The sequence below is a fragment of the Rutilus rutilus genome (assembly GCF_951802725.1).
Source record: "Rutilus rutilus genome assembly, chromosome: 15".
Taxonomy (NCBI): domain Eukaryota; kingdom Metazoa; phylum Chordata; class Actinopteri; order Cypriniformes; family Leuciscidae; genus Rutilus; species Rutilus rutilus.
The window spans coordinates 32,042,854-32,067,903 of NC_140220.1; the positions used below are offsets into that span (position 1 = coordinate 32,042,854).

The window sequence follows — 25,050 nt, forward strand, 5'->3', positions numbered from 1 at the left end:
TATTGTTCACATGTTATTCTTTTTTTACCAACCTGCAAATAGTAATGGCATCAATTGTATTTCTTCACAATATAAAGGCCACATTTAGATGACTTTTTGACTGACCGAGTAACGATGCAGGAAACAAATCGATAATGCTCCTTCATTATTAAGCTATAGGAGTGCATTGAATATTGACTTTCAGAGAGACAAACACACAAGTTGTCTACACCAATGACGTCAGCGAGTTTAATCCAAGTCGACAGAAGTACAGCGGCACTGTTTCACGCGGCGCACGCGCTTCTTCTTGGTGCTGGGGATCTGCCCGGGACAGAGGAGCGTGTAAGTGACAGTCGTGTAACTCTTCGGCTTACACACGGAGCACGACTGAAACGCACTGTCCTCTTGATAAACGTGTCGAGGTATGTAGAATGAGTTGCACTGTCCGTAACAGAAGCGATTGATGATGGTGCGCGGCTGGCACCCGTCCTCGTAAATCATCAGTTTCAGCGGCTGCGTTTTACACCAGTCAAGTTTGAGATAACGGCGCTCCGTTACGTGTAAAGCCTCCTGGCTGGAGTCCAGCACCTCGTCCCCGACTGAAGGCGGTCCCATTCCCCCAGAACTAGCCTGCGGTGTCTGCGGTGACTGTTCCGACTGGTTTGGGCTGTATTTATTTGGGTGAGGAATGGCGCCTTGAAATCCCCCGGTTCCCCTGATCCTCGCCGGATTGCAGAGCAGCCACAAGACCACGATAGTGACAGCTAATGCTTCTTTAGTCATTCTTACACAAGAAAAAACAGATACAACATTTTATTATTTGTATATATAGCCTATATATATACAATATTATATAATTTTTATAAAACTTTTCATATATAAAATTAACACATACAGCTACCAAACCTATTTGAAAGCATATATAGTTATAAATTATTTAACCAAATTTAAAAAAAATACTATTCAAGTTCTCTACATCATTTTGAGAGCAAACTGCTTATTTCCCTCTGGCAACTTATTTCTTTAAACACATTTCAGATGTGATTTAAACTAAATATCCAGTAGATATGCACACTTACCTCAGATTAATAATGGTTCAAACTTCTTCACATGGACTTCAGCTGTTCACAAAGTATTTGTATATCATAACAAGCTACAATTAAAAATAAGTTGAACCAAAAGTTCCAGAGCTCAAGAGTCAAAATAAGGTATGGAGCTGTGTTCTGAGCGCTGACATTTAAGAGAATGGGGCAGTCCACGCCTCCTCAGCCTAAAATCATTCACAGCACTTTGGGGATGGTCCAGTGCTTTTAGAGAGTACGGTCCTTCACGATGCAGGCATATCGGATGCGTATTGTGGTATTTGTAAGTTAGATGAATCTTGAAAGTTAAAAACGCATGACCCTGATTATCTGCACATGGACATATACGTCATTTTTATTTGATTAAGTGGTATTACAACAAAAGTTGTGCCAAGAGAATAATCATTCATGTTACAATCACCATTTGCACCCTTGCTCTATTAATAATATGATTTATTTGAATATCACACATATTTTAATGCTTACTTTACTCTGAAACAGAAAAGTCATTTTTATACAAATTGTATGAACATGATGTTCAGGCCTTGATATTGCTTGTAGCAGTTTCAACTTCATCTTCCTCAGGGAAATGTGGCACTGATTTCTTGGCCACTACGTTATCCAGCCTCTTTCCCATCAGATATGGATTTGCACTCTGAAACACAGTCAGTGACAGATCCTGTGACATTACTGAAAATACGAGACATGTATGTAATTATAAAATCGCATAATTCTTGTGCTGGTCTATTGAGAAGGATTCAGCAAAGAAAAATAATGTTTTAGTTATTTCATATTTATAGCATACCCTTTTTCTTCTCTTTGGCCCACCCTTCAGCTTTTCATACAACAGTCCTTTATTCTGAAAAAAAAAAATTAAGTTCAGTCTGTTACAAACCAGTATTTACATATCTGTACATTATACATTCTCTGTACATTAACTTCTACAACACACTCTCATGGCAATTCGTAACTATTTAACATTTTGGTGAATTGGTGGCGAAGTCTATATAGAATATAAAATTCTGTCATTAATTACTCATCTTCATGTCGTTCCAAACCCGTAAGATTTTTGTTCATTTTCGTAACACAAATAAATATCTTTTTGATGAAATCTGAGAGCTTTTTGTCCCATAGCGACACAACTACAACTTTGACGCTTCAAAAAGTTCATAAAGAAATTGGAAATCTAATCCACATGCAGTTTAGTCCAGATTTTCTGAAGAGACTTTTATCTTAGCTATAGCTTTATATGATGAACAGATTTTTTTATATACATTATTAGCGAACACAAACAGAAGCTCAACTGAACCTGTTTGATGCGCGAGAACAAACACCATTGGTTCTTGCAGAAGCTCAAACGGTGCTGCGTAAAACACAAGAATGAACCTCATTGGTTCTCGCATGTTAAGTAAACATGCTTGAGCTTCCGTTTACCATAACTGATGTATGAGTTGATGAATGTTCATATGCGAATAAAAACCTAAATTCAATCTGTTCGTCATATAAGGTGATTGATTCACCAATTAGGATGTAAGAATCTTACTAAATGTAGAGGAGAACATATGTATGTAAGTACAGGAAAGGTACTTGACAGAATACATCAAATACGATTAGTATAATAAAAGTATGACAACTGAGAGAAAGTAACTTCACTGCACTTTTCACTAAATTAATCATTCATTTCATTTAAATGAAAAATCAGAAGTCCAGCCTGTTTCAAGGTGCCAAGTGTGAACTCACCCACTTCGCCAGCGCAGGGTAGTCATGCTCAGGGTCAAAGAGGTGCTGATGTTTCTGGAATTCCCGACTGAACTCAGCAGTGTCCGGAGCGTTCTCTAAACATCCATCAGCAACTATAAAGACACGATCACATTTTTTCAACCAGGAGAGATGCATCCCATTCTCAAACCATTCGCAGAAGTTTAGATTCCTAAATATTTCATATGGATTCCTCTTGGTTTTAATGTGATTGATAAACTAAATGAATGGTGACACCACTGCATATTTGTGCACTGCATTTGGATCTGCATACCAGTCTTTCCAAGGGGGCAAGGATTGGGAGGGTCGGGGTAACCATGGTCCTCGCTGAAGTCTTTGGGAACACTATCCCCAGTTAACTCTGCAACAATGTTAGGGATGTTCCCATACGGCCCGAGATGCTGGAGTCCCTCATGGGCACCACCTATTGGACAAAGTGTAAAATTACAGATAAAGGTAACCGCGTCATGAGTATTATACAGTTATTATATCCCCTGTATAATCATCTTTTAAAACCTGCGCTTCTACAAAGAAACTCTTACCTTGGATGCTGAGAGGACCCACTATGTTGGTGGCCTGGTGCGCGGGATACTCGACCCTGGGCCGCGCGATTCCCAGTTGCTCCATCACTCCATGAAGCAGGCGCTGGATATCCGCCTCCGACACCTGATCCACCGTGCGTGGACTGCGGCCAGAAACCACGGCCATCGAGCATATAACGACACTCAGAAGAACCGTGTGTGTCATTTTCGGAGCCGAACCCATCGTTGACTTTCACTACACACCGACAATAAACACAACATGTAGTGTAACGTTACAAAATGATTGCTGCGATGTATGCTAGCTAAAACTTCAGATGTAAACAAAATATATACATTATTTTTATTTTTTTATTTTTTTTTGTTCACCGACCAGCTAATGTTGAAACTGGGTTATACACTTGATGCTATGATCTATAATTTAAAACGCACATCCCAGATTGTAACTAAAATACGTAACGTTACGTCACAAGGCTTGATAAAAACACAGGCCGTTATTTTATACGCGCACATTAAGAAACATTCGTTGTTCAGCTAAACATCCAACGTGTTGTAGACAATACAGAATAAAGAGTTTAGCAAACACAAAGAGGTAACCTACCATGTAATCTGGATTGAGAGAGTGTGTCGGGTTCAACACAGATGCCGTCCTCCTCCTCCTCCTCCTCGCTTCATTTGCTCTGTTGCCAAGCAGCAGAATCACCATCACACCTATTGGTTTACGACTAGCACATAGCCGTTAAAACATGCTGCTGTATTTTATAGGAAACGGAAAGCCTATGAGGGGGGGAAACTCATATTTTCCATATCATTATTTTTAATTATATAATAAATAAATCACTTGGCTATACATGTCGTGTCGTCATAGTCCTTTAATGTATGAACCTGTCAGTTTAATCGAATTACAGTGCTATGCATAAGTTTAGACACCCATACTAAAGTTGACTAAAAAGAGGAATAAAAAATCATCTTTTGGAAACTGAACTTAATGCCTTAATTTAAAAAAATTAGGAAAAATCCAACCTTTAAGGACACCAATTTTCTTTGTGAATGAATAATGTATCGTAAATAAATAAATGTTCTTCCTTAAAATACAGGGTGCATAAGTGAGTACACCCCTATGTTAAATTCCCATAGAGGCAGGCAGATTTTTATTTTTAAGTATTTAAAAAAAAAAAAATTTAGGATACTATGCATCCTGATAAAGTTCCCTTGGCCTTTGGAATTAAAATAGCCCCACATCATTACATAGCCTTCACCATACCTAGAGATTGGCATGGGGTACTTTCCATAAGATCATCTCTCAGTGCAAATCAAAGTAGCTATTGGGCTAACTGAAATAAAACCATGCCAATCTCTAGGTATGGTGAAGGCTATGTGATGATGTGGGGCTATTTTAATTCCAAAGGCCAAGGGAACTTTATCAGGATGCATAGTATCCGGGATCCATGAAGTAACTGGCCTTTAAAAATAAAAATCTGCCTGCCTCTATGGGAATTTAACATAGGGGTGTCCAAACTTATGCACCCTGTATTTTAAGGAAGAACATTTAGGTTGGATCCAACAAAGGTTGGATTTTTCCTAATTTTTTTAATTAAGGCATTAAGTTCAGTTTCCAAAAGATGATTTTTTATTCCTCTTTTTAGTCAACTTTAGCATGGGTGTCTAAACTTATGCATAGCACTGTATAATAAAAGATTAACGTTCACAATGCAAATACAGCCTACAATGCAAAGAATAATAGCCAGCAACAATGGTTCAATTATTCATTGATTTTCTTGGTAGTCTATTCTCGCGAACAGGCATGAATTTATGAGGCTGTAGGCTATAGCCTATTATGGAATATATTATTTATATCTTATATAATTCTACTTTGCTCCAATGCACTACTATTAAGTGTGCCAGTTTAATTGTTCACTTGTTTACACCGCAGTTAATAAAATATGATGGTATTGACATTTTACAATCCCATTTTTGTAAAATGCAATAAAATCAATAATCTGTTATTTGTTCGTTCTCTTTAATCTTTAATTAACTTACAAAAGATTTTCAATGTTTTTACTGACCAACTTAATTGTATTTTGTATATATTTGGTGACTGCGACACAATCCAAAAAAAAAAAGTTGGGACAGAGGCATGTTTACCACTGTGTCACATCACCTTTCCTTTTATTAATTTTTAATCATTTGGGAGTTGGATGAGGATACTAACTATACTATAGTTATATTTATACTATAGTTATACTATACTTTATTTATTTTTTGCCCAATCTCTCCTGATACAAGACAGACTGTGGTCGGTGTTGTCTGATTCTTCTTTTCATGATGCCATACATTTACAGTAGAAGACAGAACTGGACTGCAGGCTGGCAACTCTACGGTGTGTCTAGAAAACACTCAGTTGTAACGCGTGCAGAATGAATCCTTGCATACTCTACAGCATCTCTGCATAGATTTGATGTAGGGCCTATAGATTTCTCCTTGCATAACAGAGATTCAAGTTGCATTTCTTGATGTTAAGTGACAACAGTTTTCCAAAGTACTTCCGAGCACATATGGCTATATTTAACAGTAGCACGACGGTTTCTCATGCAGTGCCAGCTGAAGGTTCGAAGGTCACACTCAACAGAGGTTTCCTGCCTTGCCCTATAAACTGAGATTTCTCTGGATCCCTGAATCATTTCACAATGTTATGTAAGGTAGATGGTGTAAGACCTAAATAGGCTTCCTTGCAATCTTGCATTGAGAAATGCAATTTTTGAATTGTTTGACAATTCTCTCATGTAATTTGCCACAAAGTGATGAGTCATGACCTATATTTGCTTGCAAAGACAGAGTCTTTGGTGGATGCTCCTTTTATACCCAAACTACCAATTCACCTACTTATTGTGGACTGTTTCAAAACAGTTTAACTTGGATATTCTGTAATCTTTTCACATGTATTTTGCCTCTGCCCAAACTTTTTTGGAGTGCGTTGCTTCAAATTCAAAATTGGTTTATATTTTGGACAGTGAAAAGGAATTGGAATTTTTTCCTTTGTACTTTTGTCAGTTAAACAAAGGTTCAAGAGAATTAACTAATCACAGATTGTTGATTATTTTAGCATTTTACTAAATATCCCAGCTTCTCTGAGATTGGGGCTGTAGTTTTTTGAGGATTTTAAAAATGTAATAATTTTAATTTAAGAATGCTAGAGAAACGTATTTTTGCTCTTGGACATTTTAGACCTTTTTTGCACTAGGACTTGGTCGATTTTCCACATTGTGTGTGAAGTTTTGAGGAAGTAAATGCTTTTGTTGAGTAAATGACTAATACCTGCATTTTCTTCATTAAATATTCAAAGACAAAACACAAAGAGTACAGTTACACTTCACAACTTTTATTACAACAGTAAATGTATATACAGAACAAGACACAGTAACGAATGCATACGGAGGGTTAGATGGATTGACTTGAGGAGGATCGAAGGTTTAGAAGCACTTTCTGTGAACGATGGAGGGACCTGCCTCATCATATTCCTGCTTGCTGATCCACATCTGCTGGAAGGTGGAGAGAGAAGCCAGGATGGAACCACCAATCCAGACAGAGTACTTACGTTCAGGGGGAGCAATGATCTAGAGGACGAACACAAGAGCATGAATGTAGTCAGACTGTAAAACTGGAGCTATGAAGCAAACAAGAGCTCATTTAGAAAAGTTTACCTTGATCTTCATTGTGCTAGGGGCCAGAGCAGTGATCTCCTTCTGCATACGGTCAGCAATTCCAGGGTACATGGTGGTACCACCAGACAGGACATTGTTGGCATACAGATCCTTGCGGATGTCAATGTCACACTTCATAATGCTGTTGTAGGCGGTTTCATGGATGCCAGCAGACTCCATACCTGTGAGGTGCAATGTCACAAACTGTGTTAGCGATATTTCCATATTTCAGAAGGGGGGCACTTGTGATGTATGGACAGCAACATGGATGCAATAAAGTCATCTGAGGCCCAACTAAAACATACCAATGAAAGAGGGCTGGAAGAGGGTCTCGGGGCAGCGGAAACGCTCGTTTCCAATGGTGATGACCTGGCCATCAGGCAACTCATAGGACTTCTCCAAAGAGGAGGAAGAGGCAGCAGTGGCCATCTCATTCTCAAAGTCCAGAGCGACGTAGCACAGCTTCTCCTTAATATCACGCACAATCTCACGCTCAGCTATGGAAGAGAAAAGAGAGTAAGTGAATTGGGAGAAGAAAATGAAAACATTTGTTATCCTGTTTATTGCATGGCTTCTCACTGAATAAATGAATAACTTGGATATCTTTTTTTTTGCAATGAATTATTTAACTCTATAGTATCTTATAGTGTCTGTTAAGACAAACAGTTTTACATTAATATTAAAACACTGAGGTAATTTCTTTTTAGTGTTTACTAATTTCTAAACAAAATCATTCAAAGAAGTCTGATTCTTCATAGAGCACCCACCAGTTGTCACGAAAGAGTAACCACGCTCTGTCAGGATCTTCATCAGGTAGTCAGTGAGATCTCGACCGGCCAGATCCAGACGCATGATGGCGTGAGGTAGAGCATAACCCTCATAGATGGGGACGTTGTGGGTCACGCCATCACCAGAGTCCAGCACGATACCTGTAACATGATGCATTGGCATTTCAAGCTTTCTACTGGCATGTTAAGTGTGTATTGCTTTCTATGACAGACTTATAGGATTGAATGCCTATAATGTTATGTATTGCTTCTGGTGATTTGATAGACACTGACCAGTGGTACGGCCAGAGGCGTACAGCGAGAGAACAGCCTGAATGGCAACATACATGGCGGGGACGTTGAAGGTTTCAAACATGATCTGAAAAAAAAGAGAAAAATACAGCTTTATTATCCTTAAATAAAACTACAATCATAAAAACATTTTCATTACTTGAAATAAAATAAATGAAATATGTATAGATGATATATATGATGATTTGGTTTAGGGTTAGTTACTTGTAATTATGCATAATTTACTGTTGTTACTATAGTAAGTACATTAAAATAACTTAACTTAAATTTTGACAGTATAAATGTATTTGAATATGTGGCTGCTATTATACGCTTCCACATCATAGGGTCCCACACAAAGGGACATTCATATTTGGGGTCCGTGTCAAAACAAAAGTTTGTGAACCCCTGCATTAGCTTACCTGTGTCATCTTCTCCCTGTTGGCTTTAGGGTTGAGGGGGGCCTCAGTGAGCAGAGTGGGGTGCTCCTCAGGGGCCACACGCAGCTCGTTGTAGAAGGTGTGGTGCCAGATCTGGAGAAATATATTAAATGAATGGATGAATGCATGGTGTGAATCCCTTGGTGACCAAACTAATAGGGGGAAAAAATCCTTATGTTTGATTAATGGATGAAAAACAATGCAGCATTCTGTAATAATTCTGTGATTGCTACCTTCTCCATGTCATCCCAGTTGGTGATGATGCCGTGCTCGATGGGATATTTGAGAGTGAGGATACCCCTCTTGCTCTGAGCCTCATCTCCCACATAGCTGTCTTTCTGACCCATACCGACCATCACACCCTGAGGTACAAGAGTCATGAATTAGATCTATAATCAGTTGTATGTATAATCTATTGCATACACTTTCCAATATGCAATATAATAAACATGCTTTGGAGGCCCACCTGGTGACGGGGTCTGCCAACAATAGAGGGAAAGACAGCACGGGGAGCATCATCACCGGCGAATCCAGCCTTGACCAAACCAGAACCATTGTCGCACACGAGCGCGGTAGTCTCATCGTCGTCACACATGATTGGTCTTTTTTAGAATGGTCCTGGGAGAAAGAAAACATGTATAATTGTGCAACAATGGTAATAAAAGAAATATTAAATGCTTGCTTCAAAATGGTCAATATAGAGCCCGCAGTAGAAAACGTAGCATCAGGTAAGGTCAACAAGCAGCACAGCAGAACCCCTTAAACTATTTTAGGAATCAGCTCTTGTCAGTCTGAACAGAGGCCCCTGACCGAGTGTCCTATCTGTAGCTGTTTCGCAGTTGTCTGATGACAAATGACAACAGGACCTAAAGATCGCCTCCTCAGCTGTCTAGAAACTGTAAGAGATCCACTGGCAACATGTGTCACTTCACTACATCTGTTGATGACTCTCTTTATTAGAGCATTTCCAAGTGACCCTTATGAGATCTAGACATGGATTCCAATCCAATCTAATACAACTCGTTACCACTGCTTCATCCTTCTAGCCTTCATTACATCCAGTGTTATTTCTTTATGCCCACCCATCTGTTTTTATACATTTCTCTTGCTACAGCTACAGATATATTATCGCAGAGGATGAGCAATTATCAGAAAAAGTAGTTTTCCACCAATTATCCACCATCTGCATCAACAATTCCAGAAATGTATGTTCCTTCCCATGAAGGAGATGAAGTGTTGGGTTATTCCATCTCAAATCTTTCTCTCTCTGTCTCTCTGAAGTAGTCCATATAAAGGTAGTAGCAAACACTCACCAAGTTGTAGCACAAGACTGGGGTTTCCACTGGGATGAAGGGCATCGGAGAAGGATGCCCCTTAAATATGCTGGTGGGTCGGGGGGCGGGTTCAGGATTTCACACAACACCAAATAAGAGATGCTAGAAAACGTCCCACAGCCAGCATATCCTGTACTATATTCTCCTGCATGATTACCAAAATGGACAGATGTTTCTTAAGAGGGGACGGATCCTCTTTGGTAGCAAAATAAGCAGTGGAAAACTGTTATGATTTCAGAGCCAAATGGAAGGCCGAAAGAAGCCAAGTACTATTCTTTCATCGTTCTCCATCTCTTTTAATATATTATGTCATGTTTTATGTCATGTTCTGTTGTTATGTGTGACTGAATGTTACTAGATGTAATTTAGTCAAAAAAATAACGCTAAATAGCATTGTTTTCTATGAATGTGGCTAAAGAGAAATGTTATGCTAACAAATACCATAGCGGTAATCGGTAATCTAATACCTCATATTAGAGGTAACATTTAAAAAAAAAAAAAAAAAATTTAACACTGTTAAACTTTAGCAAATATCAAAAGGAATATATATTTTTTCATACTGTACATTATAATATAATGGCAAAACCAGTGTTGCTAATGTTAACTAAAACTAAAACTATTAAAATGTGTTACCGTTACTTGAATACAGCTGAAATAAAATCAATTATAACTATTTGTTGGAAAACTTAAATGTAAAAAAACTAAAATTGGAAATGCCGCCTTGGCAGATGACTGAAATAAAATAAGTTGACGTTGAAGAACTATAACTTAAAAACTTAAAATAATTTAAAGTTAAATAAAAATATTCAAAAGTTATAAACAAAAGTGACAAAAGCACATAGCAAAATTACTAAAACACTGAAATGAAACTTAATAGTAAAATAAAAGCAATTTTAAAATATTAATAAATACCATAATAGTGTAAAAATAATACTAAAATAGGCAACATTTTCTTGTACCATTTAAAATTTCAGATTTTTTTTTTTTTTTTTTACAAAATAGTATGGAATTGTAATATTGACATTTTCTTGGCCAATAACAATCATATCAACCAGGATTTAAATATAAAATTTAGGCAAAAGGAGACAATAGCACATGCAAAATAGTTGGTTTGTGATGCCATCACACACACCAAACAAATAAACTTAAAGGAATGTCAGTAAATCACACATCATGACCTTTGACACGGAACAATATATATATATATGTACGGTCAGTCGTCACTGATGACACAGTGTAAAACAAAAATGATTTGACGTCACAGGCGTTGTAAAGTTCAGAGCACAGGGGATGTAACACCAGACGTGTGGGGTCACATCTAGGAGCCGGACCTGAGTAACAACCACCTTTGTCAAATGGCCTGGGCCCTGGTATGCGATCGGGCCCGCAACATGCCAGACAGCTGAGAGGTGTGTGGGGGGGTGTTAGGAAGGACCTGTGTCCTTTCTCTGCAACTGCTGTTCTCTGATTGGCTCAGCTCTGTCCTTTTAGGGTCATGGTGAGTGACAGGTGCTCCTGGCGACACATCAGTGCAGCTCCTTGCTTGGCTCCAACTCCTTATTTGTCACCTTCTCCCCCCGTTATCTCTTTCACTCGACACTGTGTGAAAACATTGAATGTTTCCTTTGTATATTCCTCTATATTTGCGGAAAAACTGTATACGCATAAAACGCATATAATCTGGGTTAAAACATGCATTTTACAGATTTACCATTTGGTGTTAAAGGTGCTATTGCCTCCTGTTGTGGTGTGTGTGTGTGTGTGTGTGTGTGTGTGTGTGTTATCTTGTGTTGTTTCAGGCATGGTGAACAGGAAGATAATGTTCTATTTGTGACCCTCAAAGCTCAAACCTGACTGAAAAAGGCCGTGATATCAGCGTGATAGTATTTTCTAACCTTTAGTTATCAGATTTCTGGAGTTTCTTACAGACCCTCTGGCTTGCTGTGCCAAAGCTGGATTATGTGTGAGCATTTTTGAGCATCATCCTCTATCCTCTCTGTTAGATGTGCTATTATTAGCAGTTTTTTTCACCCTAGCTTGATAGATATCTACAGCACACAATCCACTCGGATTCCCTTGAACCCTCGCGTATACTGTGACTGACACTAGCATCTTATTATAGCTCCGATGATGATGCTGTTTACCAAAATGAGACCATTGCTAATGATTTCTTTGCAGTTGTAGTGTGGTTTAGTATCTTTCTGGGTGAAAAGCGTGGCTTGCAGCGTCAGGAAAGATAAATGAAGGTGTCTTGTTGGGCTGTTAAAGTACAGTAACAGTTGTAATTCTACCATGGCAATATTTACTGGGATGATGATCTATTAGCGTCAGTTAAGAAGCGCTGCTGTGTGGGAGGCCCGGTGGTCAAACAAAGCAGGCAACCAACACACGCACTTTGACAGGGTCCTGTCTCCTTAAAAGGGCATGGAGGGGACACAGGATTTGCCTGTTTCAGACAGCTGTGCTTACCAGTAGACCGCCACTTGGAGTGTGGCAACTGTTGGGCCCAAATGCTTTTTAACATTCATTACATTGGGAACAATGGTTTGTTGATCAACCTGTTTGTGACATGAGCCTGCAGGGCCGTACCAGCAAGTGATGTGGATCATGTGCTGGGCTGTTGATCCACATCATGTAGTGTTTGCAGGGCCTTTAATATACATGGTAAGGATGAATTCACCTTGAGTATCAAATGTGAGTACATTAAAGATGAGTAAATATCGATATTTCAGAATATCCAAAACAAATGACATGGGGTAAATAAGTCAGTGCTGTTATCGTTAACTAAAACTATTGAAAATTGTTTTTAATAACTGAAATAAAGCTGAAAAAAGTATATATATATATATATACAGTACTGTGCAAAATTCTTAGGCATGTTAATATCCCCCGTCCCCCCAAAAAATGGTTTTAATTTATATATTTTGCTGTAGTGTGTCAGTAGGAAATATCAGTTTACATTTCCAAACATTCTTTTTGCCATTAATTGTAATAATCCAGTGAGATTTGTGTATGCACAAGGAGTCTGACAACAGCCGGTATGATCTGATCTCACCATCATCGAGTCCGTCTGTGATTACATGAAGAAACTGAGACAGACTAAATCCAGAAGAACTGCGGGAACGTCTCCGAGACGCTTGAAGAAACCTTCCTGCAAAGCTACAGTACTGTGAGAAGTACTGGCACTTGTGTTAAAATGCTGTAAAGTGAGAATGCTTTCAAAAATAAAATCACAAATTGAATTTATTTATGATTTAACTTCTATTAACTAATTCAAATCAATATATGGTGTATATTGGTACACTTTTGTCCAGGTACACTTGCGCGTAGTTTTTCAGGTAGCTTTGCAGGAAGGTTTCTTTAAGCATCTCGGAGACGTAACCCGCAGTTCTTCTGGATTTAGTTTGTCTCAGTTTCTTCATGTAATCACAGACGGACTCGATGATGGTGAGATCAGATCATACCGGCTGTTGTCAGACTCCTTGTGCATACACAAATCTCACTGGATTATTACAATTAATGGCAAAAAGAATGTTTGGAAATGTATTTTATTCTTATATTTTGGAAATCTTATATTAACATGCCTAAGACAGTACTGTATATATATATCAAATGAGGAATACTGTACTTTAATACTTTTACTACCTGTTGTGCCACTGGGCTGTTTCAGTGATGTGTCTGCTAACAAGATGTAATGTGTGTCAATGTGTCGGCTAAAGCAGCTGTTAACTCTTCAGAATGACGAACCACTGACAGGCATGCTAATAAGAAAAACCCCCTATAAATGATCCTCACAGTAATGTACATGTCCCAGAGTCAATCACTGTTCATATTCAGACACTCGTACTGACTCTAGACAGGAAGTTCATGACTATCCATTACCGTGTTTTCACAGCCGTTACGGCAGCACAGATCAACTGACAAGTCAATGACAGATGTGCCACTGATATAACAGTGTGGCATATAAGGAAAGATTTAGTACATGCAAAAGAAAACTGATATCAGCATATGAAGAGTCCAGATGCAAAAGCCTCTAAGTGCCATCTGAAATTTTCTTCTAGAATGATCATTTTTATCAAGCTCGTATATTTAAGTTCAGTAATTTCACTTAAATGACAATTAATAGGTCATTTTCATTGCCATTTAAGTGAAAATACTGAATTTAAATATACAAGCTTGATAAAAATGATCATTCTAGAAGAAAATTTCAGACGGCACACACAACTCTTCATATGTAATTAAGCATAAAAGATTAATAGGCCTATTTTAAAGCAGGCCGGACAATGTTAACGCTTTGTTCTTCGTGTTTAAGGAACGCGTTCCTACAACTTAAAGTTAACGCCGTCCCATGCAAACTGTTTCCAAATGTCCTGAGAGCACTTAGAGAACAGCCGGTCACCAGCTCATGCCATGAGTGCCCCAGATAATGACTACTATAAATATATGGAGTGCTTTAGAAGTTTCCATGTCAGAAATGTTGTTCATTACAGGTGTGCATGGAGTAAACTATATAATTCACTAAGTCTATTTAAACAAGTCATGATTAACCTTGAGAAGTTAAAAAAAAAATATTGCAATGTGATTTTTATATTGACCATTCAACAGCCAATAGTTATTAGCTTGTCTTGACCAGCGTTCCAAGATCAGTTATGAACTAACACTAAACAGTCAAGAGACTGAAGTGAGTTTGGGCAGAAGCTAAAAAGCTTTATATCAGCTGAAACAATTAAGCTTGTGTAAGAAACATGGCAGTCAGGAGGAAAAACTTGCCAAATGTTATACATTTAAGTGGGATGTTTTGGATTTAAGGAAGTTCATCTGCACTATACATGTACCAACACGGTCATTTTACTCTCCTGTTCTATAAACTACTGAAGAGGTACTTCTGTCTTACAAATGAAACTAAATTACCTTATTTAAGCACTGATTTAAGTCTGCTTTTAGTCACATCACTAATATTTGCAGTAGGCCGATGCATCAGTCCCAGGCCCAGTTTCACAGATGGTTTAGATTAGGCCAGAGTTCAATCAAGGCATTTAAGTAGCTTTAATAAATGTGCCTTAGAAAGAATTACTGGTGTGCATCTTGAGACAAAACAATGGCACTGATAATCTTTAAGATGTCAGTGCAAGTTGCTTTGTTAAAACAGCACAAACATGCATTTTATTCTGGGAATAACTTAAGCCTTATCTGTGAAACCGGGAGCTGTAGACAGATGTCTAATCCTCATCTCTGCCACACCCTAGAGGCAAAGCAATGAGTAGAAGAGCAGCAAGTAGATCAGTTCTTTTTATTATCATTTAAAACAACAAAAATAAAAAGTCATTTAATAGAAGACATCATTAAAACAAATGAATAGTTAGTTAAAGAAAAATCATGTAAACACTAGAATAAGTGAGGCTGAATCTCCTTAAGAGTCCAAAGGGTCCATTAGCTTACAAGTGTCCATTCAAGGCACTCAAGAGTGAGTCTTTAAAAGTCAGCATCCAGTGTGAAAGTGTTATCTGTAGATCCAGACATGACTCCCATCCGCTGGTACTCGCCAACTCGCTTCTCAAAGAAGTTGGTCTTGCCCTCCAAGGAAATGTTCTCCATGAAGTCAAAAGGGTTTTCCACTTTATAGACCTAGAAAGAAATTTAGAAGGTTAAAAATGACACTTGAAATGCCATGTTAGAACAAGCTTGATTTGTAGGCTGATATTAGCCAACAAAGCTAATGACCTGAGGTCGGTCACAAAGACTATACTACCATGAGCAAAGAAGCAAAACTACCACAAAATGCATAGTTTAACATGTCAGTTTATGGTCTCCGAATAAACCTACCTTGTCAAATCCCAACTCCAGCAGTAGCCTGTCAGCCACAAACTCGATGTATTGCTTCATTAGGTCACAGTTCATGCCAATAAGCTTTACGGGCAGCGCATCAGTCAGGAACTCCTAGGATGACAAAGACAAATCACATGAGTTTCTTGCCAGTATCATGCATTTCATTCAAATGAGTTTAAAGTATAGCTTCTACACAAAGACTCCAAGGCCAAAAAAGACCCTGAAAGGGACTGTTTTATGCAAGCCCACAAACCTGTTCAATTTCAACTGCATTCATGATGATTTTCTTTACTGTAGCTGCTGATGGTTTGTTGATCAAGTGCTTGAACATGAGGCAGGCGAAGTCACAATGAAGACCCTGTGAAGAGAATGAGAATATAACTTAAGATCACATCTTCAACTTACAACATATGCATTCATGCCCGTGTTAGAAGACACTTCTAAATGGTTACCTCATCTCTGCTGATGAGTTCATTGGAGAAGGTGAGTCCAGGCATGAGTCCTCTCTTCTTTAGCCAGAAAATAGAAGCAAAAGACCCAGAAAAAAAGATTCCTTCCACTGCAGCAAAAGCCACCACTCTCTCCCCTAAACACAGACTTAAAGTTAGCTCAGGCCATAATTTAAAGTCATTAGTAAATAAAATCTGAAGTAGTGTGTCAGTACAACATACCAAATTGTGCGTTTTTGTCACCAATCCAGTTGAGTGCCCAGTCAGCCTTCCTCTTTACACAAGGCATCGTCTCAATAGCATTGAACAGATATTCTCTACAGGAGCAAAACAAACATCTCATTATTCATTAGTTCAATGTCTAAATAGATTGAAGTTAGACAAGCACATAGTTTAAAGGGGCTCAGTCACGGCGATAATTTCGTGCTGACACCCTACAACCAGTGGACCACACGTCCACTGATCTTGAGCAGTCAACACTCAGCTCCCATTATCAGCTGAGGTACGTACCCCTGCGCCACTCATCATCGCCCCCCAATAACTCCCACGGGTCTAATAACTCACCTCTCTTTGGGATCTTTGATGTAGGTATTGATCAACAGGCTGTACATTTCAGAGTGAATGTTTTCCATTGCAATCTGGAAACCGTAGAAGCATCGGGCTTCGGTCACTTGGACTTCCTGAGTAAATCGCTCAACCTAGATTAAAAAAAAAAATCACAGAAGACGTGCGATAAGAAAAGTGTGACTTCTTACAGAAGTTTAAAAACCTTGTGAAAGTTTGCCTCCGAACGCACCAAGTTCTCATTGACAATGCCATCACTTGCAGCAAAGAAAGCCAAAACATGAGAGATGAAATATCTCTCCTCTTCTTTCAGGGAATCCCAGTGCTGAATATCTTTGGACAGGTCAACCTAGGAAAAATTAATTTAAAAATATTTAAAAAGTGCTTGTATGCTTGCTTTGATGTCATGGTTTAAAGCATCCATTGAAGCTCACCTCCTCAGCAGTCCAGAAGGAGGCCTCTGCCTTCTTGTACATCTGCCAGATGTCATGGTACTGAATTGGGAAGATGACAAAGCGCTGGGGGTTCTCCTTTAGAAGGGGCTCTTCCACCAAAGCTCCTTTCCTGACTTTTGTCTGCTCCTTAAAATAAATAAATTAAACCTTTAATCACCAGTGCCTATTCTGTTGCATGTGAATGGGAGAAGCATAGTTAATAATGCACATAAACACTTCATGATTGACTATTAAAGTGCATGACACATTTTGAAGATTTGATTGTTTTTAAATTACATGCATTTCCACCAACAAGAAATATAATCTCAATTTTGCAGCATTTAAACACTTCAAAATATTTACCATTTAGCATGAAAACCTAGTTTCGCCTGGTTTGTTGCTCTGGTAACCAAACTTTTTTGCCCCATACTAAAAAGGTAGAAGTTACAGACTTCATAAAAATATTAGCATATGCTATTTTCTATAACTATTTATGTAACGTTAGTACTACTATAAACGTGGTAAATGGGATATTTTTTTTCCCCAACTTGCCCCACTACTTCCGGTCTAGTTTGCCGGTGAAACAAGAGTGTTCTTCCGGTTGATAGAATAAAATAAATTCACAATAAAATATGAAAAAAAAATAATAAAAAAAAGGGAAACATCGCTCGAAACATGTACAGAATATTTTTGCATATTTAATCGTACTTTTTGCAACATTTCTGCGTAGTTTACACAAAGAATCAGCTCGAGATACCGACCGCAAAAATCAGCATAAACCATAATATATTAACTGGCTTAAAATACACCGTAAACCCCCATTTTAGGTTACCATATAGCATGGTCTTCATTTAAGATTAGTATTTACGAGCCATTGTTTTCACAGGTCTAGATAGTTTTGATGGACCAGCCCAACTTGGCGCCAAATTGTGTCTAGCTACCACTTTAAAACATCACCTGAGAAATCAATAATTTACATTGGTATACATTTGACATGCATTACTTCTGTAAATCCTGAAGAAACGTGCAGGGATAAAGTTAAAATAAGCGTACCTCTGAATCATCAAAGATTTTGCGCGCCGTTTTGGACGCCAGAATTCTGGTGGAGTTCAAGCTGGGTGGCTGAGGACAAAACAAAGCACACATTTTACAATCTAAGTTACATAACTTAGTGGCTAATGATTTAGTATTTGGCTGTTAATTCAACAGAAGTAATACTTCTGACATAGTATATAGTATTGATCTAGGAACGTTAACTTACTCCCGAAAAATAAACTCTCAGCACATGTTTTAGAATTACACGTATGGATATCAGATAACACCTAAAAATAATAAAAACGCGCTTACCGTGTTTTCTTTGTCCACCAAGGACATTTTAGTTATTTTTGCAGAAACTGTGTTTTCATTCTTGGCCTTCAGTGGAGAGCGAGTTGACATCATTGTAAAGATTAAAGCGTTGGGTAACACAGAAAATGAGGTTAAGTTAAAAAAATATATATGTAACACAACTTCTAAAACAAAGTCAGATACAAATAAATAAAAGTAAAGTATGAGCTTGAAGGTCCACAGTCCAGCTGAAGCGAAGAATGAATGAATGAATGCCAGGGTATACTCTTTTATATTCGATTCTGGCGCTCATTCTCGGCCAATAGGAAAAGGGCAAACTTTACTGCTTTGTCTGGTCCTTTTAAATCTTTCATCAGATGAACCAATCAGAATTCTCCACGGCGTCACGTGAGGACTACGCCTCGCGGGAAATTCAAACGTTTCGGGGGATGCAAGTGTTACACAAAACCGAACTTGCATAAGTTACACAAGCAGGTTTAAAAAGGCGCGAATTAAGAAAAAAAAAAACAGGTATTTGTATTTTGTACAAAAACATTTCATTTACAATATATTGTGCGAAATGTGTGTTAAAGTTAACTGACCACTAAAGAAAATCTTACATTTGCAGGATATGGAATTTCTGGTTAACGTACACTTTATCATAATGAGTTGCTAAAATTTATATTATCAATTATTAGAACAGAATAAGGTCAAATAAAATCACACGTAGTGCCATTTAAATCACTCAAGTCTGTAGTTGTCGATTACATACAGATGCCACGTTTAACAGCACACACAATTGTTTAAGGTAAAACAACATGCCTACTGATGTATGAGGAAAAATCCATGAACAGTGGGGGAAAACATGTCTCAGTGGCTCGTTTTATAACAAGCCAACAACAAACCCAAGCCCATTTTACACAACAAAAAACCCTGCCAGGAAGAACTTTTCGCGCCAGATTTGAGTAAAACAATTAAAATACATAACTTCAAGCCGTACTAATATCCATGATACTTAAAAAACAGAAATATTATTTTTTAATAATAAATATAAACTAGATATGCGATCTTTAAAACAACTACTAACTTCATAAAATCATGGCGGAATTTTAGTTTGCTTTTCTTCTTGTTTCTCGTGTCAACAAGCACAAAGATCATAGTGAGCATCATTAATTAATATAAACTGTAGACTTTGGTGTATAAAAATAGGGATTATGTATTTATTGACGATTAAACATTACACCACGTACAACTATCAGCTGTTAGGCCAGTTGCTCACCACAGCCAAACCAACACACGAATTCCTACGAGCTTTGTGATTAATTAAAAGTCGGCATATAACCCAAATTGTGTTGAAAATGTATTTTACAACAGCGAAAATGTTGAAATCCTTTGTTTTCCTAATAACAAAAAAAAAAAAACATTTTCAGGACGCGGGAACAACAAAACCGCCCAAGAGGATACTTCCTGGGATAAAATACTGAATGCTTTTGGGATACTGCTTCCTAGTGGCAGGAGGACAATAGTCACAGATGTTATATGTTTTGTAGAAACTCTCATCAAATAAATTGTGGTAACAAAGTTAAACATCTGTACAAAAAAATATGAACAATGATCAGCTACATACGACATTACATTACTTGTTTAGCTAGGATATTGATTGATGACTATTTGACTTTTTCATTTTTAACAATATAATAACAATGCAAAGATAAAAACTGAACTAAAATATACAGACACACACATTTAGCTGCTCTGAATGCGATAGTGGGATCAACACTGTGGAGGAAATAAAACAAATTTTCGTATATTATGCGACATAATGCAATAGCCTGCCTGCCCAGCAGGGGGCGCGCTTCACCTATATTAAAATTTGCCGTTCGAAAAGTTGTTAAAAGGCTATTATTATTATTATTATTATAAAATATACATGTTTTATCGTGAATTATAATAAAAACAACGATTCTGTAAAGTAAAACTAAAATTAAAAAAAGTCATTGTATTCCGACAGTTGTTCACGTAATAGACCATCATCGAGTTTTTCCATTTTGTATTTACTTCTTTCACTTTGGTTTAGTTAATCATCATTTAAACAGAAAGTACAGTATCTAAAATCGACTTTTAGTCCAATTTCTGTGTTCGTTTATTTTGTGTTTCCTTTGCCCGTTTGGAAATATCGGTCAGTAAGGCAAATGGGCGGAAACCAAGGCTTGTCAGTCAAGCTGCTGCTGCCATATTTCCCAAATCATCCTTTGTGATTGGTCGCGCCCCCTAACCGCTCCACAATGAAGCGATGTGATTGGACGAGGTTTGTTACTGGGTGCTGTGGGGTGACAATGTTGAGAATTGATGTTGAGCTGGTGTTGTGTAACTGTGTCGTCACACCAGTTCGTGGCTATGTAATGATTCTATTGTTTTCTTTATCCACGTTTTACGCGTTTAGTAACACTTGTCATGCTATGTTCATATTAATGTGTTTTGTTGTTTTTTCATGTCTGAGTTTAATCGCTTTTTTGTAAAAGATATTTAAAACATGTAAAGTGTTTTTTGTTTCTTTCCTAATGTTTTTAAAATGCCTTGAACACTTAAATGTATCTAATTAGACGTCAGTAATTTATTTTCATTTGTTTATCAGAGGTACCAAATAAAACAAATTATATATTCTTACTACAAATGTTTATTATTAAATAATATGGAATATTGCAGGTAGTATCACATTACAGGAATACTGTCCAATTAACAGAAGTAACATCAATAACATTTATTTATATATCAACAATAAATGCTAATTTGAATACACATTACATTCATATAGATAGTAATATTTATCTACAAATGTACAACAATAAAGATTAAGTAACAGATGAACTGATGCAAAGACTTTGGCAAAGGGAGTAAAAACATTGGGAGACATAACTTATATAAAAGTAAACAAGAATTCCTTATAAACAACCATGATTAAAGTAAAAATCCAGTGCAATGTCACATTGTTTTATGTACATGGATGTGTATAGCAGCCTTGGTTTTCTTGTATTTCCCCTGTTAAATGGTCAGTGGGATATTGTCCTGAGGTGACTGAGGTGAGTGGTCTGAGTCTCAACTTAGTTTGAGGCAGGAAGAAGCACACTAAGGGGTATGGAAGATGGTGCTTGGGAAGTGGCCATTTTGTTTACGTCACGAACTTCGGTAGGCCACACTGTAGACCTCTTGGTTGTCATGTGACGGCGTGCGTGCTTGGTCAGGTGGTCGCTTCGCATAAACCGACGCTCGCAGACAGTACAGACGAACTTCTTTTCACCCGTGTGCGTCCGACGATGCCTGGAGAGTTCATCCGAACGGGCAAATTTTTTGTCACACCCTTCCCAATGACAACTGAAAGGCTTCTCACCTGAGAAACAGTGGGAGGATATGATCAATAAACATGTTTATGGATGCAACCTTTTAGCACAAAATCATATTTTCTGGTAAGTGGATACAAACCTGTATGGGTTCTTAAATGAGCCTTCAAGTGGGAACTTTTAAAGTAAGTCTTCTTGCATCCTTGGAAGTTGCAGACGTAGTTCCGCCTGCGTGAGAAGTCAGACTGTGTCACTCCGCCGCTCTGACCTGAGGGCACGTACACTGGAGCGGGTGCCAAAGGCAGGAGCTTCGTGTTCCCGAGCGTAACGACGCTCTGCTGGCAGGTGGAGGATTGGGATACCTGAGACTGTGGGACTACAAACATCACAGTGCCCTGAGCCACAGATGAGCTCACCAGAAGAGGTTGAGAATGTGGAAGAATGGGCTTTGACCCTGAGGTCTGCATCTGAACTGGAGTCTGAACGAACGCTGAGATGATTCCGGTCTGCCCGTTAACAGGAAACACCTGACAGAGCACCGGCGGGCTGGAAATGGTCGACTGTGGAACGGCGGACTGCGTCGTGGGGATAGCAAAGCATGGGGAGCCGGGAGAAGGGGCCATTCTCTCCGTTTCTGCAGTGTCACATGGGCTGCTGGAGCTGTGCATTTCTGCTTTGAGGTTGGCACTGGGCTCTGCGTTCTGTAGAGGGACTTCTGCAGAACATGGCCTCTCCTGCCCTGTGGTCGGAGACGGAATGCTGTGGTCCACGGATCTGTCGGCGGTGTGCCGTATAACACTGGTGGCTCTGCGCAGCGAGGACTGTTCTGCCATCTGTGGCGGAGCTGGGTTGAGAAGGACTGTGCTGACTGCCCTGTTGGTCAAGGCTGAGCATAGTCTCGGGAGTGGTTTGAGACTTGAGCAGGCCACTGAGGTACTGAGAACCGCTGTGCCTGAAGTTTCCGCAAAGCTTGGGCTGTGGGGAGGGGTCATGCACTGGTGGGAGAGAAGAGATTTGCATTGAGCATTGGGAATTTCCTTTAAGGCTGGAATATACTACATGATTTTTGATTTTCAGTCTGGACAAGTTGCCGAAAGTCAGAGCCATCTGCAGATTTTTGGAAAGTCAGAGTTGACTGACTTCACAGAAATTCACATAGTGTAAGATGGGAACAGACTCCAATTTTGTAGCTTCAGACTACGATTACATCCAGTCAAATCCAGTTTGTTATTTTGAGCCGATTTTAGAACAAATATTGTTTTCATTTGTCATGTGTCTCCTAGCAATTAGGTCTATTAATTTGAAAGTCTGGTAAGTGTGTGATGGTCATTTAAGTGTATGATGACCAGTTTTTCTGGAACAAAAGTCAAGTAGTTTATTCCAACCTAGTATACTAGCAACTCTACACTTCCTATTTAAAAAAAATGTGGGCCATAACAGCTTTCATTTATGCAGCATCCACAAACCATTTTTGGAAAAATGTATTTATACTGCTCACACAGTCCAATTTCGAGTCACTCACCAGTGATGAAAGGGAGACCAGGTCTTTAGGGGACTCAGTGAGCTCAGGCTGCAAGGCGAGAGAATCACAGGAGTCTGAGGTGGGCGTCAGTGGGCGAGGCTTGTGCGTCCTCTGGACCCAGGAGCTCATGCACACCAAAGCCTCCGCAGCCTCCAGGTCATTGTATTCCAGAGTGGAGGAGCAGGACTTCTCACTGTCATGCCTGTTTCTCTCCATCATCACCTCGCAGATGTCCACAAGACTGGACTATAGATTATTAAAAAATAAGCACATTTTAATCTTATTTTAATGCCACTAGTTTATAAACCACAACACACTGAATCTGAATTGACACCGTCACATGATAACGGTATCTAATTGCATGACATACAAAGAAAGTGGCAAGATGGTGATGTCTGTTATGCATCTACTGTTAAAAGCTGCTGCTGCCATTCATAAGCAAAGAAAGGGCCCCTAGTACTTTGCGACTACACCCACCCTGCGCCTTGCATAGCGTTAACCGTGAGCTGCTGGGAACCTCCCATCGCCAAATATAGATTTAAGAGTGACGTGCACCCAACCAAAAAGCCATGTGAGTATGCCATGCAAAAAAGAAAAAAAAAAGAAAAAAAAAAGTATAATCTAAGTGGTTAACCATATCAAGACGTTTTGCACTAAGGATACTCTTTTTGTTAATGCGGAGCCATTATGATACATCAAGCATGATAGGAAAATACAGAACGTTGTTGTAGCCTAATAACACAAACAATGCATTCTGAAATAACTGACAATTGAATGTATAAATTAAGCATGAGAAAAATTAGGTTCAAACTCGAGTATATTCAGGGGGCACATAAGGTCGCTAACAAAAAAAACAAAACCGATGACAACAGTTTGAACGTAAAGTAGCACTGCAGCTTAATGCAGGAGGCAAATGTAACGTTACAACAATGATTGCGGCAAATGGCTCATCATGACATAATTTAATCAAAGCAATTTAACACAAAGAATGTGGTTCATTTCAAGTGTCAAGACGATCAAGTAACGTTATGTTTTTTTTTGTGTGTGTGTAACAGAAATTATAAACTCAAAGTCAACTGTTCTCCCTTAATGAGCATGGGATTATTTTTTATGGGGCACAACTTACAGCAAAAGCGGATGTCATTAGTGGGTCAATGCGCAAATACTAAAAAGTAGCAGTAAAGCCACTTTGTCAATAAAATCAACTTACCCGGCTGGAGTCAGAAGTGAAATTCAGCATATGTATAACGTCTCTTAAAAGCACCGAGAAAGACAGCTGTGATACGAAGCCCGGGTACATAAGTCTAACCACTTTTTTTTTTACAGCAAGGTCCAACCTCAGCTGAGTGAATCAGAAGCGCGAAAAAAAAAACACAACAGAAAGAAGAAAAAAAAACAGAAACAAAATTCAGAGCACTCTGGCGGGTGGTAACATGTTACCAATCAAAAACAAAGGTGTAGTGGAAACGGACCAATGGAAAAGCAGGCAGCGCGTGATCAGTACGTGATCGCTCGCTGATTGGCTGAAACGGGGTGCGTGGCTGTTGGGGGGCGTTTCAGAGGAGTCAGCAGTGTCAGTGTAAACCCGGTGAACCCGGTGCTCGAGAACTGGGGGAAAGGTCGGCGCAGCGAACGAGCGGAATCGTGAGATACTCGCACGCGTCTGGCTAGCGGTGCCAGCGGAGTGTGGCATGCGCAGA

The 25,050-nt window shown here is 38.8% G+C and overlaps 5 protein-coding genes across 6 annotated transcripts; all 5 read right to left on the minus strand.

Moving 5' to 3' along the window:
* Positions 1-228: 228 nt before the first annotated feature.
* Positions 229-1,126, minus strand: grem1a (gremlin 1a, DAN family BMP antagonist; the record flags this gene model as incomplete). Its single annotated transcript, XM_084431623.1, has 2 exons — positions 1,059-1,126; positions 229-763 (listed from the first exon to the last, which is right to left on the minus strand). The coding sequence occupies exon 2, from the start codon at positions 760-762 to the stop codon at positions 229-231; it is 534 nt and encodes a 177-aa protein (XP_084287749.1). The 5' UTR covers position 763; positions 1,059-1,126.
* A 263-nt stretch (positions 1,127-1,389) lies between these two features.
* Positions 1,390-4,081, minus strand: scg5 (secretogranin V). Its single transcript, XM_084431622.1, has 6 exons — positions 3,960-4,081; positions 3,362-3,596; positions 3,094-3,243; positions 2,802-2,914; positions 1,867-1,920; positions 1,390-1,716 (listed from the first exon to the last, which is right to left on the minus strand). Exons 2-6 carry the CDS (start codon positions 3,582-3,584, stop codon positions 1,600-1,602), a joined length of 657 nt encoding a protein of 218 aa, XP_084287748.1. The 5' UTR covers positions 3,585-3,596; positions 3,960-4,081; the 3' UTR covers positions 1,390-1,599.
* A 2,640-nt stretch (positions 4,082-6,721) lies between these two features.
* actc1a (actin alpha cardiac muscle 1a) lies at positions 6,722-10,038 on the minus strand. The gene is made up of 9 exons (XM_084431819.1): positions 9,871-10,038; positions 9,024-9,175; positions 8,791-8,919; positions 8,540-8,650; positions 8,121-8,205; positions 7,827-7,988; positions 7,365-7,556; positions 7,060-7,241; positions 6,722-6,972 (listed from the first exon to the last, which is right to left on the minus strand). The coding sequence occupies exons 2-9, from the start codon at positions 9,150-9,152 to the stop codon at positions 6,829-6,831; spliced, it is 1,134 nt and encodes a 377-aa protein (XP_084287945.1). The 5' UTR covers positions 9,153-9,175; positions 9,871-10,038; the 3' UTR covers positions 6,722-6,828.
* A 5,129-nt stretch (positions 10,039-15,167) lies between these two features.
* Positions 15,168-19,580, minus strand: rrm2 (ribonucleotide reductase M2 polypeptide). 2 transcript variants are annotated; one of them, XM_084432079.1, is made up of 10 exons: positions 18,512-19,580; positions 18,218-18,286; positions 17,165-17,311; positions 16,963-17,079; positions 16,731-16,864; positions 16,389-16,483; positions 16,170-16,303; positions 15,971-16,075; positions 15,715-15,828; positions 15,168-15,516 (listed from the first exon to the last, which is right to left on the minus strand). In XM_084432079.1, exons 1-10 carry the CDS (start codon positions 18,602-18,604, stop codon positions 15,364-15,366), a joined length of 1,161 nt encoding a protein of 386 aa, XP_084288205.1. In that variant the 5' UTR covers positions 18,605-19,580; the 3' UTR covers positions 15,168-15,363. The 2 variants fall into 2 exon arrangements, with proteins under 2 accessions (XP_084288205.1, XP_084288206.1); XM_084432080.1 differs by lacking the exons at positions 18,218-18,286; positions 18,512-19,580 and adding an exon at positions 17,528-17,755.
* A 1,571-nt stretch (positions 19,581-21,151) lies between these two features.
* Positions 21,152-24,770, minus strand: klf11a (Kruppel like factor 11a). The gene is made up of 4 exons (XM_084432267.1): positions 24,561-24,770; positions 23,351-23,596; positions 21,971-22,823; positions 21,152-21,878 (listed from the first exon to the last, which is right to left on the minus strand). The coding sequence occupies exons 1-4, from the start codon at positions 24,648-24,650 to the stop codon at positions 21,592-21,594; spliced, it is 1,476 nt and encodes a 491-aa protein (XP_084288393.1). The 5' UTR covers positions 24,651-24,770; the 3' UTR covers positions 21,152-21,591.
* Between the last annotated feature and the right edge of the window lie 280 nt (positions 24,771-25,050).